This window comes from Hypanus sabinus, chromosome 12 (assembly GCF_030144855.1).
Source record: "Hypanus sabinus isolate sHypSab1 chromosome 12, sHypSab1.hap1, whole genome shotgun sequence".
NCBI lineage: Eukaryota > Metazoa > Chordata > Chondrichthyes > Myliobatiformes > Dasyatidae > Hypanus > Hypanus sabinus.
In genome coordinates, this window is record NC_082717.1 from 100,715,867 (window position 1) to 100,736,603 (window position 20,737).

The 20,737-nt window shown below is 55.1% G+C and overlaps 1 protein-coding gene across 1 annotated transcript in view; it reads left to right on the forward strand.

The window, feature by feature from the left end:
- Positions 1-20,737, forward strand: part of acat2 (acetyl-CoA acetyltransferase 2) — a 70,517-nt gene that overhangs the window by 22,598 nt on the left and 27,182 nt on the right. The window contains exon 5 of the mRNA XM_059986547.1: positions 3,331-3,474. Coding sequence (XP_059842530.1) covers positions 3,331-3,474 — 144 coding nt within the window. The remainder of the gene's footprint in view (positions 1-3,330; positions 3,475-20,737) is intronic.

The following is a 20,737-nucleotide window of genomic DNA, read 5'->3' on the forward strand; positions in this document are numbered from 1 at the left end:
TCCTCCAATTCTCGCTCCCCATTAGGTGGTCTATAATACACCCCTATAAGTGTTACAACACCTTTCCCATTTGTCAATTCCACCCAAATAGTCTCCCTAGACGAGTCCTCTAATCTATCCTGCCAGAGCACTGCTGTAATATTTTCTCTGACAAGCAACACAACACCTCTCCCTCTTGTCCCTCCGATTCTATCACACCTGAAGCAACGAAATCCAGGAATATTTATTTGCCAATCACACCCCTCCTGCAACCATGTTTCACTAATAGTTACAACATCATATTTCCAGGTATCAATCCATGCTCTAAGCTCATCCACCTTTCTTACAATGCTCCTAGCATTAAAATAAATGCATTTAATAAATTCTCCACCTCTTCCTCTCTGTTTCTCAGTACAAAGAACTTTACTGTCTTTTTCTTCCTTCTCCCATACATCTGTTCCTACACTCTGGTTTCCCTCCACCCTCATATCTAGTTCAATCCTACTTGCTAAGACCTTCTCATGCCTCCTTCTAGCTCTCTTAAGTTCATTCTTCAGCTCCTTCATGGCTACCTTGTAACTCTCTGGAGCCTGGTCTGATCCTTGCTTCCTAAACCCTAAGTAAGCTTCTTTCTTCCTCTTGACTAGATGTTCCACATCTTTTGTCGACCGAGGTTTCTTCACCCTACTGTCCTTCCCTTGCTTCAATGGGACAAACCTGACAACGCCCCTAGCAAGTGCTCCCTCAAGGCTCCCAGTTTCTCACATCTTGCATGAGGAGCACTCCACTGACCCAAGCTCCATCTCACTACTCCAGCTAGACACTAATATATTAAGAAGGAGAAACTTGATAGAAACCTCACCCTAGCCCAGGGGTCGGCAACCCTTACCACTGAAAGAGCCATATGGACCCGCTTCCCACAGAAAGGAAAACACTGGGAGCCACAAAACCCGTTTGACATTTAAAATGAAATAACACTGCATACAACAGCTTTTTTTTTGCCTTTATGCTATGCATAAACAAACTATAATGTGTTGCATTAATGAAATCGATGAACTCCTGCAGAGCAAACGAAATTACATTTCTGCATGCAACAAAAACATTTTGAACTCCGAAAAAAAGACGTTGGGTTGAAGGTTACTACATCGTTAGCCTACCTTGGATCGAAAAATTAAAAGAAATCGCGCACTGGCGGGTGTCAGGCATTGGCAGTGGTGACGTATATTAATAGCGATAAAAACACGTTGTAGCAGTGTGCTACACGTAGCGCTAAAATAACGACACGGAGTGGTTAAACTGCAGTCAAAGATAACTTTATTCGAACTACACAGCCTTGCTTTTAAGCCTCTCTCAACCTGCCCCCCATGGGTGCGGATGCTCCAAAAGACACGTACTCACAAACCCCCGTAGGCTATCTCCCTTAGCCGGAACGCTGGCAAATTGTGAGCCGGTTCGGATGTGCCAGGAAATGGGTCGCCACAACGTTTTATTTAGATTGTACAAGATCACCATAATCTTCAAATTTAGACTTATATTTCAAAAACTAACAAACTAACATAAAATACATTTTAATTAAATACTCATTTATTTTCCAAAGCCACAGGGAGCTGCAGCACAGAGTTGAAAGAGCCGCGGGTTGCCGACCCCCGCCCTAGCCGTTTCTCTCTTGCCCAGGTCTCTCAAGCCAGAGCCTCAGATCCCCAGTCTAGCTCTGTCTCACTCCAACAATGGCCGCTCAGCTTAAACATAACTTCTTTTTATTGGCCCTTGCCAAGTGCCTAGTAACCCCCCCCCCCCCCCCCCCCTCAATCTCCAGCTCTGCAGGAAGTCCCACAGGCCCCGCTCGCTTTTTAAGTCGGAGGCTTTTCTCTCCACAGCTAACTGTGATCTCAGTGCTGGGTAATTAGGACACAGGGGTTCATTACATCAGAACTGAAGATCGGTCAAGGGGGTGACAGTCTGATCGCCACAGGTGACTAGCTAGTCCACCAGTTATGTACCTGACATTAAATGTAGAACAGAACTGTTCAGGAACAGGCCCTATGGTCCATATCCCTCCATTTCCTGCCTACCCATACAGCCTCTTGAACACCGCTACAGTATCTGCCTTCACCACCGTCCCTGGTAGAACATTTCAGGGACCCATCACTCTGTGTGTATTTTAAAAAAAAACAATTTGCCCTGCACATCTCCTGTGAACTTCTTATCTTAAGTGCATATGCCCTCTGGAATTGGACACTTCAATCCTGGGGAAAAGATTCTGACTGTCTATTCTATCTATGCCTTTTATAATATTATAAAACTCTGTCAGATCTCCTCTCAACCTCTGCTGCTCCAGAGAAAATAACCCAAGTTTGTCCGGACTCTCCTTACAGCATTTGCCCTCGAATCGAGGCAGCGTCCTGGTAGCATGTTCTACGTCCTGTCCATGATCTCCAAATCCTTCCAATTATAGGGCGACCAGAACGCCAGATGCGGCTAAACCAGAGCTTTACAAAGCTGCAGCATAACTTCTGGGTCCTTGAACTCGCAAGCACGAGGAAATCTGCAGATGCTGGAAATCCAAGCAACACACGCAAAATGCTGGTGGAACGCAGCAGGCCAGGCAGCATCTACAGGGAAATCTGCAGATGCTGGAAATCCAAGCAACACACGCAAAATGCTGGTGGAACATAGCAGGCCAGGCAGCTTTGATAGGAATAGGTACAGTCGACGTCTCGGATGTTTCTTCTCCTATCACCTTGAATTTCCCCCTCCCCCTCCCACTTTCAAATCTCTTACTATCTCTTCTTTCCATTAGTCCTGACGAAGGATCTCGGCCCGAAACGTCGACTGTATTTCTCCCTACAGATGCTGCCTGGCCTGCTGCGTTCCACCAGCATTTTGTGTGTGGTGCAGGTCCTTGACTCTCTGTCTCAACTAATAAAGAGAAGCATGGCAAATGCCTTTCTTACCACCTTATCAAGTCAAGTCATTCTTTTATTGTCATTTCGACCATAACTGCTGATACAGTGCACAGTAAACACAAGACAGCATTTTTCTGAGCCACGGTGCTACATGAAACAATACAAAAACTACACTGAAACTACGTAAAACAACACAGAAACTACACTAAACGACAGACCGACACAGGACTGCATGAAGTGCACAAAACGGTGTAGGCAGTACCATAAATAATAGGCAGTGCCAAAATTGTGCAGCCATTTTCATGGAGACATGACTGGACCTCAAGATCTTTCTGGTCATCAACACTGCCATTAACTGTGTACTGTCCCTTTACATTTGAAGTGGCTGGTGATTGAGTAACTTCTTGTTTGCTAGTGTTTATTATATCGTTTTTTCATTCCTCAGCGGAGAACGTGGCCAAATCATGGAATGTGAGCCGGGAAGCCCAGGACAGGTTCGCTCTGCAGTCGCAGGAGAGAACTGAGACAGCGCAGAAGTCCGGATTTTTTGTGAAAGAAATTGTCCCCATCTCTGTGCCATCCAGAAAAGGTACTGGCTCAGGTCACTGTGCAGTAGCTTCGATCTCCATCAAAGATCAAGGGCCATCTGTGGGTTCAGAGATTTAAAATGCATTCATTATCAGAGAATGTATATGTAACTCCCTGGGTCACCTCAGGCCCGCTCAGCTCGTTCTCGTCTAGGGGGAGCAGCCTTCGGCCCCGCCAGACTGGGTAATCAGCTGGTATGGATGCTGTGTGATGTCCCCACCTCGCCCAAAAACAGACAGTACACCATAAGCGATTAAATGAGTACAATTTGTAAAGGTTACTATAACTAAGTGATTAATAACGATACAGTATATATGAAGAAACAAATAAAGAAAAGGCGCCAAACTTATCAAAATCCAAACCACTTTGTGCACAACCGTTGGAGCTCAATTACTGAAGTCTTCTGGCCACCATTCAAAGCCCCTCCGAACTCCTCGACTCGCAGCTCAGGACCCTCCGAGTGGTCAACCAACCACATCTAGCTTCATCCCCCCTCCTCAGAGTACCTCCTGGCCTCGGACCCCCGCCTGGGGTCCGTTCCTCGCCTAGCTTACATCATTGCGTCCTCTCTCTCAACCCCCTCGCACCGATCTGCCCAAAAGCCCGTCGACAAAAGCTTACATACTCAGAAGAAAGAACATTAATCCCCATTTGGTTTACAAAGGAATACAATTCTCGTTATCAGTAAATTTTAACCCAAACAAGCTTCCAGCACTCTCTCGCAACAAAGAAACATTCCTGCTTTTAACAAAACAAAGAAACCCTTCCCCAACAGTAACAAAGAAAAAGAAACCCCCTTTACACTCTCCCCCCACCAAATAAAAGTCATGTCCTCATGACTATTAAAAAACTCACCACCTTTCCTACCAACACACCGTAACCCAAGCACAAACAGTGACATCTCCTCCCCACACAGTAACCCTCACGCCCTGTTCCTCAGGCGCTACTTAGGCCAACTATCTGGGAGTTCCCTAATCCTTCTGAGACCTCCGTACCCCCTCACCTAAACCCTTCAGGGTCGGACACAACTGGGGATACCTTGGGCCCACTACCAACTCCACTCTCAACCTCTCACTCATGCCCCACACTGCACACAGCTAACCCTCCCCGCTACACCTGACTCAATGGGAGAAGGGCCAAAGGTCTCTTCCTCAATCGAGGGAAAGTCAGCAAAAGGCAGCATGTACCACACATCCAGCACATTATCCATCGAATCTGTATTCTTCCTCATTTCTGCAATTGGTAGCTGCTGTTTGATCTTCTCCAAACGGAAACACGTGGCCTGCACTGCTCCTGCAGTCTCTTCAGCCTCCTGTTCAGCATTCACTGCACTGTCCCTCTTCAGTACGGTCACGTCGAGTACGGTGACCCTGTTCAGTACGGTCACGTCGAGTACGGTGACCCTGTTCAGTACGGTCACGTCGAGTGCGGTGTCCCTGTTCAGTACGGTCACGTCGAGTGTGGTGTCCCTGTTCAGTACGGTCACGTCGAGTGCGGTGTCCCTGTTCAGTACGGTCACGTCGAGTGTGGTGTCCCTGTTCAGTACGGTCACGTCGAGTGTGGTGTTCAGTACGGTCACGACGAGTGTGGTGTCCCTGTTCAGTACGGTCACGTCGAGTGTGGTGTCCCTGTTCAGTACGGTCACGTCGAGTGTGGTGTTCAGTACGGTCACGTCGAGTGTGTTGTCCCTCTTCAGTACGGTCACGTCGAGTGTGGTGACCCTGTTCAGTACGGTCACGTTGAGTGTGGTGTCCCTGTTCAGTACGGTCACGTCGAGTGCGGTGACCCTGTTCAGTACGGTCACGTCGAGTGTGGTGTCCCTGTTCAGTACGGTCACGTCGAGTGCGGTGTCCCTGTTCAGTACGGTCACGTCGAGTGTGGTGTTCAGTACGGTCACGTTGAGTGTGGTGTCCCTGTTCAGTACGGTCACGTCGAGTGCGGTGACCCTGTTCAGTACGGTCACGTTGAGTGTGGTGTCCCTGTTCAGTACGGTCACGTCGAGTGTGGTGTCCCTGTTCAGTACGGTCACGTCGAGTGTGGTGTCCCTGTTCAGTACGGTCACGTTGAGTGTGGTGTCCCTGTTCAGTACGGTCACGTCGAGTGTGGTGTTCAGTACGGTCACGTCGAGTGCGGTGACCCTGTTCAGTACGGTCACGTCGAGTGTGGTGTCCCTGTTCAGTACGGTCACGTTGAGTGTGGTGTCCCTGTTCAGTACGGTCACGTCGAGTGCGGTGACCCTGTTCAGTACGGTCACGACGAGTGTGGTGTTCAGTACGGTCACGTCGAGTGTGGTGACCCTGTTCAGTACGGTCACGTCGAGTGTGGTGTCCCTGTTCAGTACGGTCACGTCGAGTGTGGTGTTCAGTACGGTCACGTCGAGTGCGGTGTCCCTGTTCAGTACGGTCACGACGAGTGTGGTGTCCCTGTTCAGTACGGTCACGTCGAGTGTGGTGTTCAGTACGGTCACGTCGAGTGCGGTGTCCCTGTTCAGTACGGTCACGTCGAGTGTGGTGTCCCTGTTCAGTACGGTCACGACGAGTGTGGTGTTCAGTACGGTCACGTCGAGTGCGGTGTCCCTGTTCAGTACGGTCACGTCGAGTGTGGTGACCCTGTTCAGTACGGTCACGTCGAGTGCGGTGTCCCTGTTCAGTACGGTCACGTCGAGTGCGGTGTCCCTGTTCAGTACGGTCACGACGAGTGTGGTGTTCAGTACGGTCACGTCGAGTGCGGTGACCCTGTTCAGTACGGTCACGTCGAGTGCGGTGTCCCTGTTCAGTACGGTCACATCGAGTGCGGTGACCCTGTTCAGTACGGTCACGTCGAGTGTGGTGACCCTCTTCAGTACGGTCACGACGAGTGTGGTGTCCCTGTTCAGTACGGTCACGACGAGTGTGGTGTCCCTGTTCAGTACGGTCACGACGAGTGTGGTGTCCCTGTTCAGTGCGGTCACGTCGAGTGTGGTGTCCCTGTTCAGTACGGTCACGTCGAGTGCGGTGACCCTGTTCAGTACGGTCACGTCGAGTGCGGTGACCCTGTTCAGTACGGTCACGACGAGTGTGGTGTCCCTGTTCAGTGCGGTCACGTCGAGTGTGGTGTCCCTGTTCAGTACGGTCACGTTGAGTGTGGTGACCCTGTTCAGTACGGTCACATCGAGTGTGGTGTCCCTGTTCAGTACGGTCACGTCGAGTGTGGTGTCCCTGTTCAGTACGGTCACGTCGAGTGTGGTGACCCTCTTCAGTACGGTCACGTCGAGTGTGGTGTCCCTGTTCAGTACGGTCACGTCGAGTGTGGTGTCCCTGTTCAGTACGGTCACGACGAGTGTGGTGACCCTGTTCAGTACGGTCACGTTGAGTGTGGTGTTCAGTACGGTCACGTCGAGTGTGGTGTTCAGTACGGTCACGTTGAGTGTGGTGTTCAGTACGGTCACGTCGAGTGCGGTGTCCCTGTTCAGTACGGTCACGTCGAGTGTGGTGACCCTGTTCAGTACGGTCACGTCGAGTGTGGTGACCCTGTTCAGTACGGTCACGTCGAGTGTGGTGACCCTCTTCAGTACGGTCACGACGAGTGTGGTGTCCCTGTTCAGTACGGTCACGTCGAGTGTGGTGTCCCTGTTCAGTACGGTCACGTCGAGTGTGGTGTCCCTGTTCAGTACGGTCACGTCGAGTGTGGTGTCCCTGTTCAGTACGGTCACGTCGAGTGTGGTGTCCCTGTTCAGTACGGTCACGTCGAGTGTGGTGTCCCTGTTCAGTACGGTCACGTCGAGTGTGGTGTCCCTGTTCAGTACGGTCACGTCGAGTGTGGTGTCCCTGTTCAGTACGGTCACGTCGAGTGTGGTGTCCCTGTTCAGTACGGTCACGTCGAGTGCGGTGACCCTGTTCAGTACGGTCACGTCGAGTGCGGTGACCCTGTTCAGTACGGTCACGTCGAGTGTGGTGTCCCTGTTCAGTACGGTCACGTCGAGTGTGGTGTCCCTGTTCAGTACGGTCACGACGAGTGTGGTGTCCCTGTTCAGTACGGTCACGTCGAGTGTGGTGACCCTGTTCAGTACGGTCACGTCGAGTGTGGTGTCCCTGTTCAGTACGGTCACGTCGAGTGTGGTGTTCAGTACGGTCACGTCGAGTGCGGTGTCCCTGTTCAGTACGGTCACGTCGAGTGTGGTGACCCTGTTCAGTACGGTCACGTCGAGTGTGGTGACCCTGTTCAGTACGGTCACGTCGAGTACGGTGTCCCTGTTCAGTACGGTCACGTCGAGTGTGGTGTCCCTGTTCAGTACGGTCACGTCGAGTGCGGTTACCCTGTTCAGTACGGTCACGTCGAGTGTGGTGACCCTGTTCAGTACGGTCACGTCGAGTGTGGTGTCCCTGTTCAGTACGGTCACGTCGAGTGTGGTGACCCTGTTCAGTACGGTCACGTCGAGTGTGGTGTCCCTGTTCAGTACGGTCACGTCGAGTGTGGTGTCCCTGTTCAGTACGGTCACGTCGAGTGTGGTGACCCTCTTCAGTACGGTCACGTCGAGTGTGGTGACCCTGTTCAGTACGGTCACGTCGAGTGTGGTGTTCAGTACGGTCACGTCGAGTGTGGTGTTCAGTACGGTCACGTTGAGTGTGGTGTTCAGTACGGTCACGTCGAGTGTGGTGTCCCTGTTCAGTACGGTCACGTCGAGTGTGGTGTCCCTGTTCAGTACGGTCACGTCGAGTGTGGTGACCCTGTTCAGTACGGTCACGTCGAGTGCGGTGTCCCTGTTCAGTACGGTCACGTCGAGTGTGGTGTCCCTGTTCAGTACGGTCACGTCGAGTGTGGTGTTCAGTACGGTCACGTCGAGTGTGGTGTCCCTGTTCAGTACGGTCACGTCGAGTGTGGTGTCAGTGCGGTGACCCTGTTCAGTACGGTCACGTCGAGTGCGGTGACCCTGTTCAGTACGGTCACGTCGAGTGTGGTGTCCCTGTTCAGTACGGTCACGTCGAGTGTGGTGTCCCTGTTCAGTACGGTCACGACGAGTGTGGTGTCCCTGTTCAGTACGGTCACGTCGAGTGTGGTGACCCTGTTCAGTACGGTCACGTCGAGTGTGGTGTCCCTGTTCAGTACGGTCACGTCGAGTGTGGTGTTCAGTACGGTCACGTCGAGTGCGGTGTCCCTGTTCAGTACGGTCACGTCGAGTGTGGTGACCCTGTTCAGTACGGTCACGTCGAGTGTGGTGACCCTGTTCAGTACGGTCACGTCGAGTACGGTGTCCCTGTTCAGTACGGTCACGTCGAGTGTGGTGTCCCTGTTCAGTACGGTCACGTCGAGTGCGGTTACCCTGTTCAGTACGGTCACGTCGAGTGTGGTGACCCTGTTCAGTACGGTCACGTCGAGTGTGGTGTCCCTGTTCAGTACGGTCACGTCGAGTGTGGTGACCCTGTTCAGTACGGTCACGTCGAGTGTGGTGTCCCTGTTCAGTACGGTCACGTCGAGTGTGGTGTCCCTGTTCAGTACGGTCACGTCGAGTGTGGTGACCCTCTTCAGTACGGTCACGTCGAGTGTGGTGACCCTGTTCAGTACGGTCACGTCGAGTGTGGTGTTCAGTACGGTCACGTCGAGTGTGGTGTTCAGTACGGTCACGTTGAGTGTGGTGTTCAGTACGGTCACGTCGAGTGTGGTGTCCCTGTTCAGTACGGTCACGTCGAGTGTGGTGTCCCTGTTCAGTACGGTCACGTCGAGTGTGGTGACCCTGTTCAGTACGGTCACGTCGAGTGCGGTGTCCCTGTTCAGTACGGTCACGTCGAGTGTGGTGTCCCTGTTCAGTACGGTCACGTCGAGTGTGGTGTTCAGTACGGTCACGTCGAGTGTGGTGTCCCTGTTCAGTACGGTCACGTCGAGTGTGGTGTCCCTGTTCAGTACGGTCACGTCGAGTGTGGTGTCCCTGTTCAGTACGGTCACGTCGAGTGCGGTGACCCTCTTCAGTACGGTCACGTCGAGTGCGGTGACCCTGTTCAGTACGGTCACGTCGAGTGCGGTGTCCCTGTTCAGTACGGTCACGTCGAGTGTGGTGTTCAGTACGGTCACGTCGAGTGTGGTGTCCCTGTTCAGTACGGTCACGTCGAGTGTGGTGTTCAGTACGGTCACGTCGAGTGTGGTGTCCCTGTTCAGTACGGTCACGTCGAGTGCGGTGACCCTGTTCAGTACGGTCACGTCGAGTGCGGTGTCCCTGTTCAGTACGGTCACGTCGAGTGTGGTGTCCCTGTTCAGTACGGTCACGTCGAGTGCGGTGTCCCTGTTCAGTACGGTCACGTCGAGTGTGGTGACCCTGTTCAGTACGGTCACGTCGAGTGTGGTGACCCTGTTCAGTACGGTCACGTCGAGTGCGGTGACCCTGTTCAGTACGGTCACGTCGAGTGTGGTTTCCCTGTTCAGTACGGTCACGTCGAGTGCGGTGTCCCTGTTCAGTACGGTCACGTCGAGTGTGGTGTTCAGTACGGTCACGTCGAGTGTGGTGTCCCTGTTCAGTACGGTCACGTCGAGTGTGGTGTCCCTGTTCAGTACGGTCACGTCGAGTGTGGTGTCCCTGTTCAGTACGGTCACGTCGAGTGTGGTGTCCCTGTTCAGTACGGTCACGTCGAGTGTGGTGTCCCTGTTCAGTACGGTCACGTCGAGTGTGGTGTCCCTGTTCAGTACGGTCACGTCGAGTGCGGTGTCCCTGTTCAGTACGGTCACGTCGAGTGTGGTGTCCCTGTTCAGTGCGGTCACGTCGAGTGCGGTGTCCCTGTTCAGTACGGTCACGTCGAGTGTGGTGTCCCTGTTCAGTACAGTCACGTCGAGTGTGGTGTTCAGTACGGTCACGTCGAGTGTGGTGTCCCTGTTCAGTACGGTCACGTCGAGTGTGGTGACCCTGTTCAGTACGGTCACGTCGAGTGTGGTGTCCCTGTTCAGTGCGGTCACGTCGAGTGCGGTGTCCCTGTTCAGTACGGTCACGTCGAGTGTGGTGTCCCTGTTCAGTACAGTCACGTCGAGTGTGGTGTTCAGTACGGTCACGTCGAGTGTGGTGTCCCTGTTCAGTACGGTCACGTCGAGTGCGGTGTCCCTGTTCAGTACGGTCACGTTGAGTGTGGTGACCCTGTTCAGTACGGTCACGTCGAGTGCGGTGTCCCTGTTCAGTACGGTCACGTCGAGTGCGGTGTCCCTGTTCAGTACGGTCACGTCGAGTGCGGTGTCCCTGTTCAGTACGGTCACGTCGAGTGTGGTGACCCTGTTCAGTACGGTCACGTCGAGTGTGGTGTCCCTGTTCAGTACGGTCACGTTGAGTGTGGTGTTCAGTACGGTCACGTCGAGTGTGGTGTCCCTGTTCAGTACGGTCACGTCGAGTGTGGTGTCCCTGTTCAGTACAGTCACGTCGAGTGTGGTGTTCAGTACGGTCACGTCGAGTGTGGTGTTCAGTACGGTCACGTCGAGTGTGGTGTCCCTGTTCAGTACGGTCACGTCGAGTGTGGTGACCCTGTTCAGTACGGTCACGTCGAGTGTGGTGTTCAGTACGGTCACGTCGAGTGCGGTGTCCCTGTTCAGTACGGTCACGTCGAGTGTGGTGACCCTGTTCAGTACGGTCACGTCGAGTGCGGTGACCCTGTTCAGTACGGTCACGTTGAGTGCGGTGTCCCTGTTCAGTACGGTCACGTCGAGTGCGGTGACCCTGTTCAGTACGGTCACGTTGAGTGCGGTGTCCCTGTTCAGTACGGTCACGTCGAGTGCGGTGACCCTGTTCAGTACGGTCACGTTGAGTGTGGTGTCCCTGTTCAGTACGGTCACGTTGAGTGTGGTGACCCTGTTCAGTACGGTCACGTCGAGTGCGGTGTCCCTGTTCAGTACGGTCACGTCGAGTGTGGTGACCCTGTTCAGTACGGTCACGTCGAGTGTGGTGACCCTGTTCAGTACGGTCACGTCGAGTGCGGTGTCCCTGTTCAGTACGGTCACGTCGAGTGCGGTGTCCCTGTTCAGTACGGTCACGTCGAGTGTGGTGACCCTGTTCAGTACGGTCACGTCGAGTGTGGTGTTCAGTACGGTCACGTCGAGTACGGTGTCCCTGTTCAGTACGGTCACGTCGAGTGTGGTGACCCTGTTCAGTACGGTCACGTCGAGTGCGGTGACCCTGTTCAGTACGGTCACGTCGAGTGTGGTGACCCTCTTCAGTACGGTCACGTCGAGTGCGGTGACCCTGTTCAGTACGGTCACGTCGAGTGTGGTGTTCAGTACGGTCACGTCGAGTGTGGTGACCCTGTTCAGTACGGTCACGTCGAGTGTGGTGACCCTGTTCAGTACGGTCACGTCGAGTGTGGTGTTCAGTACGGTCACGTCGAGTGTGGTGACCCTGTTCAGTACGGTCACATCGAGTGTGGTGACCCTGTTCAGTACGGTCACGTCGAGTGCGGTGACCCTGTTCAGTACGGTCACGTCGAGTGCGGTGTCCCTGTTCAGTACGGTCACGTCGAGTGTGGTGTTCAGTACGGTCACGTCGAGTGTGGTGTCCCTGTTCAGTACGGTCACGTCGAGTGTGGTGACCCTGTTCAGTACGGTCACGTCGAGTACGGTGACCCTGTTCAGTACGGTCACGTCGAGTGTGGTGTTCAGTACGGTCACGTCGAGTGTGGTGTTCAGTACGGTCACGTCGAGTGCGGTGACCCTGTTCAGTACGGTCACGTCGAGTGTGGTGTTCAGTACGGTCACGTCGAGTGCGGTGACCCTGTTCAGTATGGTCACGTCGAGTGTGGTGTCCCTGTTCAGTACGGTCACGTCGAGTGTGGTGTCCCTGTTCAGTACGGTCACGTCGAGTGCGGTGTTCAGTACGGTCACGTCGAGTGCGGTGACCCTGTTCAGTACGGTCACGACGAGTGTGGTGTCCCTGTTCAGTACGGTCACGTCGAGTGCGGTGACCCTGTTCAGTACGGTCACGTCGAGTGTGGTGTTCAGTACGGTCACGTCGAGTGCGGTGACCCTGTTCAGTATGGTCACGTCGAGTGTGGTGTCCCTGTTCAGTACGGTCACGTCGAGTGCGGTGTCCCTGTTCAGTACGGTCACGTCGAGTACGGTGACCCTGTTCAGTACGGTCACGTTGAGTGTGGTGTCCCTGTTCAGTACGGTCACGTCGAGTGTGGTGACCCTGTTCAGTACGGTCACGTCGAGTGCGGTGTCCCTGTTCAGTACGGTCACGTCGAGTGCGGTGTCCCTGTTCAGTACGGTCACGTCGAGTGTGGTGTCCCTGTTCAGTACGGTCACGTCGAGTGTGGTGACCCTGTTCAGTACGGTCACGTCGAGTGTGGTGTCCCTGTTCAGTACGGTCACGTCGAGTGCGGTGACCCTGTTCAGTACGGTCACGTCGAGTGCGGTGACCCTGTTCAGTACGGTCACGTCGAGTGTGGTGTCCCTGTTCAGTACGGTCACGTCGAGTGCGGTGTTCAGTACGGTCACGTCGAGTGTGGTGTCCCTGTTCAGTACGGTCACGTCGAGTGTGGTGACCCTGTTCAGTACGGTCACGTCGAGTGTGGTGTTCAGTACGGTCACGTCGAGTGTGGTGTCCCTGTTCAGTACGGTCACGTCGAGTGCGGTGACCCTGTTCAGTACGGTCACGTCGAGTGCGGTGACCCTGTTCAGTACGGTCACGTCGAGTGTGGTGTCCCTGTTCAGTACGGTCACGTCGAGTGTGGTGTCCCTGTTCAGTACGGTCACGTCGAGTGTGGTGTCCCTGTTCAGTACGGTCACGTCGAGTGCGGTGACCCTGTTCAGTACGGTCACGTCGAGTGCGGTGACCCTGTTCAGTACGGTCACGTCGAGTGCGGTGACCCTGTTCAGTACGGTCACGTCGAGTGCGGTGACCCTGTTCAGTACGGTCACGTCGAGTGTGGTGTCCCTGTTCAGTACGGTCACGTCGAGTGTGGTGTCCCTATTCAGTACGGTCACGTCGAGTGTGGTGTCCCTGTTCAGTACGGTCACGTCGAGTGTGGTGTCCCTGTTCAGTACGGTCACGTCGAGTGTGGTGTCCCTGTTCAGTACGGTCACGTCGAGTGTGGTGACCCTGTTCAGTACGGTCACGTCGAGTGCGGTGACCCTGTTCAGTACGGTCACGTCGAGTGTGGTGACCCTGTTCAGTACGGTCACGTCGAGTGTGGTGTCCCTGTTCAGTACGGTCACGTCGAGTGTGGTGTTCAGTACGGTCACGTCGAGTGTGGTGTCCCTGTTCAGTACAGTCACGTCGAGTGTGGTGTTCAGTACGGTCACGTCGAGTGCGGTGTCCCTGTTCAGTACGGTCACGTCGAGTGTGGTGTCCCTGTTCAGTACGGTCACGTCGAGTGTGGTGTCCCTGTTCAGTACGGTCACGTCGAGTGTGGTGACCCTGTTCAGTACGGTCACGTCGAGTGTGGTGTTCAGTACGGTCACGTCGAGTGTGGTGTCCCTGTTCAGTACGGTCACGTCGAGTGTGGTGTCCCTGTTCAGTACGGTCACGTCGAGTACGGTGACCCTGTTCAGTACGGTCACGTCGAGTGTGGTGTCCCTGTTCAGTACGGTCACGTCGAGTGTGGTGTTCAGTACGGTCACGTCGAGTGCGGTGTCCCTGTTCAGTACGGTCACGTCGAGTGTGGTGTCCCTGTTCAGTACGGTCACGTCGAGTGTGGTGTCCCTGTTCAGTACGGTCACGTCGAGTGTGGTGACCCTGTTCAGTACGGTCACGTCGAGTGTGGTGTTCAGTACGGTCACGTCGAGTGTGGTGTCCCTGTTCAGTACGGTCACGTCGAGTGTGGTGTCCCTGTTCAGTACGGTCACGTCGAGTACGGTGACCCTGTTCAGTACGGTCACGTCGAGTACGGTGTCCCTGTTCAGTACGGTCACGTCGAGTACGGTGACCCTGTTCAGTACGGTCACGTCGAGTGCGGTGTCCCTGTTCAGTACGGTCACGTCGAGTGTGGTGTTCAGTACGGTCACGTCGAGTGTGGTGTTCAGTACGGTCACGTCGAGTGCGGTGACCCTGTTCAGTACGGTCACGTCGAGTGCGGTGACCCTGTTCAGTACGGTCACGTCGAGTACGGTGACCCTGTTCAGTACGGTCACGTCGAGTGTGGTGACCCTGTTCAGTACGGTCACGTTGAGTGTGGTGTTCAGTACGGTCACGTCGAGTGCGGTGTCCCTGTTCAGTACGGTCACGTCGAGTGTGGTGTCCCTGTTCAGTACGGTCACGTCGAGTACGGTGTCCCTGTTCAGTACGGTCACATCGAGTGTGGTGTTCAGTACGGTCACGTCGAGTGCGGTGTCCCTGTTCAGTACGGTCACGTCGAGTACGGTGACCCTGTTCAGTACGGTCACGTCGAGTGTGGTGTCCCTGTTCAGTACGGTCACGTCGAGTGTGGTGTCCCTGTTCAGTACGGTCACGTCGAGTGTGGTGACCCTGTTCAGTACGGTCACGTCGAGTGTGGTGACCCTGTTCAGTACGGTCACGTCGAGTGTGGTGTCCCTGTTCAGTACGGTCACGTCGAGTGTGGTGTCCCTGTTCAGTACGGTCACGTCGAGTGTGGTGTTCAGTACGGTCACGTCGAGTGTGGTGTCCCTGTTCAGTACGGTCACGTCGAGTGTGGTGTTCAGTACGGTCACGTCGAGTGCGGTGACCCTGTTCAGTACGGTCACGTCGAGTGTGGTGACCCTGTTCAGTACGGTCACGTCGAGTGTGGTGTTCAGTACGGTCACGTCGAGTACGGTGACCCTGTTCAGTACGGTCACGTCGAGTGTGGTTACCCTGTTCAGTACGGTCACGTCGAGTGTGGTGTCCCTGTTCAGTACGGTCACGTTGAGTGCGGTGTCCCTGTTCAGTACGGTCACGTCGAGTGTGGTGTTCAGTACGGTCACGTCGAGTGCGGTGTCCCTGTTCAGTACGGTCACGTCGAGTGTGGTGTCCCTGTTCAGTACGGTCACGTCGAGTGTGGTGTTCAGTACGGTCACGTCGAGTGTGGTGTCCCTGTTCAGTACGGTCACGTCGAGTGCGGTGACCCTGTTCAGTACGGTCACGTCGAGTGTGGTGTCCCTGTTCAGTACGGTCACGTCGAGTGTGGTGACCCTGTTCAGTACGGTCACGTCGAGTGTGGTGTCCCTGTTCAGTACGGTCACGTCGAGTGTGGTGTTCAGTACGGTCACATCGAGTGTGGTGTCCCTGTTCAGTACGGTCACGTCGAGTGTGGTGACCCTGTTCAGTACGGTCACGTCGAGTGTGGTGACCCTGTTCAGTACGGTCACGTCGAGTGTGGTGTCCCTGTTCAGTACGGTCACGTCGAGTGTGGTGTCCCTGTTCAGTACGGTCACGTCGAGTGCGGTGTCCCTGTTCAGTACGGTCACGTCGAGTGTGGTGACCCTGTTCAGTACGGTCACGTCGAGTGCGGTGTCCCTGTTCAGTACGGTCACGTCGAGTGTGGTGACCCTGTTCAGTACGGTCACGTCGAGTGTGGTGACCCTGTTCAGTACGGTCACGTCGAGTGTGGTGTCCCTGTTCAGTACGGTCACGTCGAGTGCGGTGTCCCTGTTCAGTACGGTCACGTCGAGTGCGGTGTCCCTGTTCAGTACGGTCACGTCGAGTGTGGTGTTCAGTACGGTCACGTCGAGTGTGGTGTCCCTGTTCAGTACGGTCACGTCGAGTACGGTGTCCCTGTTCAGTACGGTCACGTCGAGTGTGGTGTCCCTGTTCAGTACGGTCACGTCGAGTGTGGTGTTCAGTACGGTCACGTCGAGTGTGGTGACCCTGTTCAGTACAGTCACGTCGAGTGTGGTGTTCAGTACGGTCACGTCGAGTGTGGTGACCCTGTTCAGTACGGTCACGTCGAGTGCGGTGTCCCTGTTCAGTACGGTCACGTTGAGTGTGGTGTCCCTGTTCAGTGCGGTCACGTCGAGTGTGGTGACCCTGTTCAGTACGGTCACGTCGAGTGCGGTGTCCCTGTTCAGTACGGTCACGTCGAGTACGGTGACCCTGTTCAGTACGGTCACGTCGAGTACGGTGACCCTGTTCAGTACGGTCACGTCGAGTGCGGTGACCCTGTTCAGTACGGTCACGTCGAGTGTGGTGTCCCTGTTCAGTACGGTCACGTCGAGTGTGGTGACCCTGTTCAGTACGGTCACGTCGAGTGTGGTGTTCAGTACGGTCACGTCGAGTGTGGTGACCCTGTTCAGTACGGTCACGTCGAGTGCGGTGTCCCTGTTCAGTACGGTCACGTCGAGTGTGGTGACCCTGTTCAGTACGGTCACGTCGAGTGCGGTGTCCCTGTTCAGTACGGTCACGTCGAGTACGGTGACCCTGTTCAGTACGGTCACGTCGAGTGTGGTGTCCCTGTTCAGTACGGTCACGTCGAGTGTGGTGTCCCTGTTCAGTACGGTCACGTCGAGTACGGTGTCCCTGTTCAGTACGGTCACGTCGAGTGTGGTGTCCCTGTTCAGTACGGTCACGTCGAGTGTGGTGTTCAGTACGGTCACGTCGAGTGTGGTGACCCTGTTCAGTACAGTCACGTCGAGTGTGGTGTTCAGTACGGTCACGTCGAGTGTGGTGACCCTGTTCAGTACAGTCACGTCGAGTGTGGTGTTCAGTACGGTCACGTCGAGTGTGGTGTTCAGTACGGTCACGTCGAGTGTGGTGACCCTGTTCAGTACGGTCACGTCGAGTGCGGTGTCCCTGTTCAGTACGGTCACGTCGAGTGTGGTGTTCAGTACGGTCACGTCGAGTGCGGTGTCCCTGTTCAGTACGGTCACGTCGAGTGTGGTGTCCCTGTTCAGTACAGTCACGTCGAGTGTGGTGTTCAGTACGGTCACGTCGAGTGTGGTGTTCAGTACGGTCACGTCGAGTACGGTGACCCTGTTCAGTACGGTCACGTCGAGTGTGGTGACCCTGTTCAGTACGGTCACGTCGAGTGTGGTGACCCTGTTCAGTACGGTCACGTCGAGTGCGGTGACCCTGTTCAGTACGGTCACGTCGAGTGTGGTGACCCTGTTCAGTACGGTCACGTCGAGTGTGGTGTTCAGTACGGTCACGTCGAGTACGGTGACCCTGTTCAGTACGGTCACGTCGAGTGTGGTGACCCTGTTCAGTACGGTCACGTTGAGTGTGGTGTTCAGTACGGTCACGTCGAGTGTGGTGACCCTGTTCAGTACGGTCACGTCGAGTGTGGTGTTCAGTACGGTCACGTCGAGTGTGGTGACCCTGTTCAGTACGGTCACGTCGAGTGTGGTGTTCAGTACGGTCACGTCGAGTACGGTGACCCTGTTCAGTACGGTCACGTCGAGTGTGGTGACCCTGTTCAGTACGGTCACGTTGAGTGTGGTGTTCAGTACGGTCACGTCGAGTGTGGTGACCCTGTTCAGTACGGTCACGTTGAGTGTGGTGTTCAGTACGGTCACGTCGAGTGTGGTGTTCAGTACGGTCACGTCGAGTGTGGTGTCCCTGTTCAGTACGGTCACGTCGAGTGTGGTGTCCCTGTTCAGTACGGTCACGTCGAGTGTGGTGACCCTGTTCAGTACGGTCACGTCGAGTGCGGTGACCCTGTTCAGTACGGTCACGTCGAGTGTGGTGACCCTGTTCAGTACGGTCACGTCGAGTGTGGTGTCCCTGTTCAGTACGGTCACGTCGAGTGTGGTGACCCTGTTCAGTACGGTCACGTCGAGTGTGGTGTCCCTGTTCAGTACGGTCACGTCGAGTGTGGTGTCCCTGTTCAGTACGGTCACGTCGAGTGTGGTGACCCTGTTCAGTACGGTCACGACGAGTGTGGTGTCCCTGTTCAGTACGGTCACGTCGAGTGTGGTGTTCAGTACGGTCACGTCGAGTACGGTGACCCTGTTCAGTACGGTCACGTCGAGTGTGGTGACCCTGTTCAGTACGGTCACGTCGAGTGCGGTGTTCAGTACGGTCACGTCGAGTGTGGTGTCCCTGTTCAGTACGGTCACGTCGAGTGTGGTGACCCTGTTCAGTACGGTCACGTCGAGTGCGGTGACCCTGTTCAGTACGGTCACGTCGAGTGTGGTGACCCTGTTCAGTACGGTCACGTCGAGTGTGGTGTCCCTGTTCAGTACGGTCACGTCGAGTGTGGTGTCCCTGTTCAGTACGGTCACGTCGAGTGTGGTGTTCAGTACGGTCACGTCGAGTGTGGTGTCCCTGTTCAGTACGGTCACGTCGAGTGTGGTGTCCCTGTTCAGTACGGTCACGTCGAGTGTGGTGACCCTGTTCAGTACGGTCACGTCGAGTGTGGTGTCCCTGTTCAGTACGGTCACGTCGAGTGTGGTGACCCTGTTCAGTACGGTCACGTCGAGTGTGGTGTCCCTGTTCAGTACGGTCACGTCGAGTGTGGTGTCCCTGTTCAGTACGGTCACGTCGAGTGTGGTGTCCCTGTTCAGTACGGTCACGACGAGTGTGGTGTCCCTGTTCAGTACGGTCACGTCGAGTGTGGTGTCCCTGTTCAGTACGGTCACGTCGAGTGTGGTGTCCCTGTTCAGTACGGTCACGTCGAGTGCGGTGACCCTGTTCAGTACGGTCACGTCGAGTGTGGTGTCCCTGTTCAGTACGGTCACGTCGAGTGTGGTGACCCTGTTCAGTACGGTCACGTTGAGTGTGGTGTCCCTGTTCAGTACGGTCACGTCGAGTGTGGTGACCCTGTTCAGTACGGTCACGTCGAGTGTGGTGACCCTCTTCAGTACGGTCACGTCGAGTGTGGTGTTCAGTACGGTCACGTCGAGTGCGGTATCCCTGTTCAGTACGGTCACGTCGAGTGTGGTTTCCCTGTTCAGTACGGTCACGTCGAGTGTGGTTTCCCTGTTCAGTACGGTCACGTCGAGTGTGGTGACCCTCTTCAGTACGGTCACGTCGAGTGCGGTATCCCTGTTCAGTACGGTCACGTCGAGTGTGGTGACCCTGTTCAGTACGGTCACGTCGAGTGTGGTGACCCTGTTCAGTACGGTCACGTCGAGTGTGGTGACCCTGTTCAGTACGGTCACGTCGAGTGTGGTGTTCAGTACGGTCACGTCGAGTGTGGTGTCCCTGTTCAGTACGGTCACGTCGAGTGTGGTGTTCCTGTTCAGTACGGTCACGTCGAGTGCGGTGTCCCTGTTCAGTACGGTCACGTCGAGTGTGGTGTTCAGTACGGTCACGTCGAGTACGGTGACCCTGTTCAGTACGGTCACGTCGAGTGCGGTGTCCCTGTTCAGTACGGTCACGTCGAGTGTGGTGTCCCTGTTCAGTACGGTCACGTTGAGTGTGGTGTCCCTGTTCAGTACGGTCACGTCGAGTGTGGTGTCCCTGTTCAGTACGGTCACGTTGAGTGTGGTGTCCCTGTTCAGTACGGTCACGTCGAGTGTGGTGTCCCTGTTCAGTACGGTCACGTCGAGTGCGGTGTCCCTGTTCAGTACGGTCACGTCGAGTGTGGTGTTCAGTACGGTCACGTCGAGTGCGGTGACCCTCTTCAGTACGGTCACGTCGAGTGTGGTGACCCTGTTCAGTACGGTCACGTCGAGTGCGGTGACCCTCTTCAGTACGGTCACGTCGAGTGTGGTGACCCTGTTCAGTACGGTCACGTCGAGTGTGGTGACCCTCTTCAGTACGGTCACGTCGAGTGTGGTGACCCTGTTCAGTACGGTCACGTCGAGTGTGGTGTCCCTGTTCAGTACGGTCACGTCGAGTGTGGTGACCCTGTTCAGTACGGTCACGTCGAGTGCGGTGACCCTGTTCAGTACGGTCACGTCGAGTGTGGTGTTCAGTACGGTCACGTCGAGTGCGGTGACCCTGTTCAGTACGGTCACGTCGAGTGTGGTGTTCAGTACGGTCACGTCGAGTGCGGTGTCCCTGTTCAGTACGGTCACGTCGAGTGTGGTGACCCTGTTCAGTACGGTCACGTCGAGTGTGGTGTTCAGTACGGTCACGTCGAGTACGGTGTCCCTGTTCAGTACGGTCACGTCGAGTGTGGTGACCCTGTTCAGTACAGTCACGTCGAGTGTGGTGTCCCTGTTCAGTACAGTCACGTCGAGTGTGGTGTTCAGTACGGTCACGTCGAGTGCGGTGTTCAGTACGGTCACGTCGAGTGTGGTGTCCCTGTTCAGTACGGTCACGTCGAGTGTGGTGTCCCTGTTCAGTACGGTCACGTCGAGTGTGGTGTCCCTGTTCAGTACGGTCACGTCGAGTGCGGTATCCCTGTTCAGTACGGTCACGTCGAGTGTGGTGACCCTGTTCAGTACGGTCACGTCGAGTGTGGTGACCCTGTTCAGTACAGTCACGTCGAGTGTGGTGTCCCTGT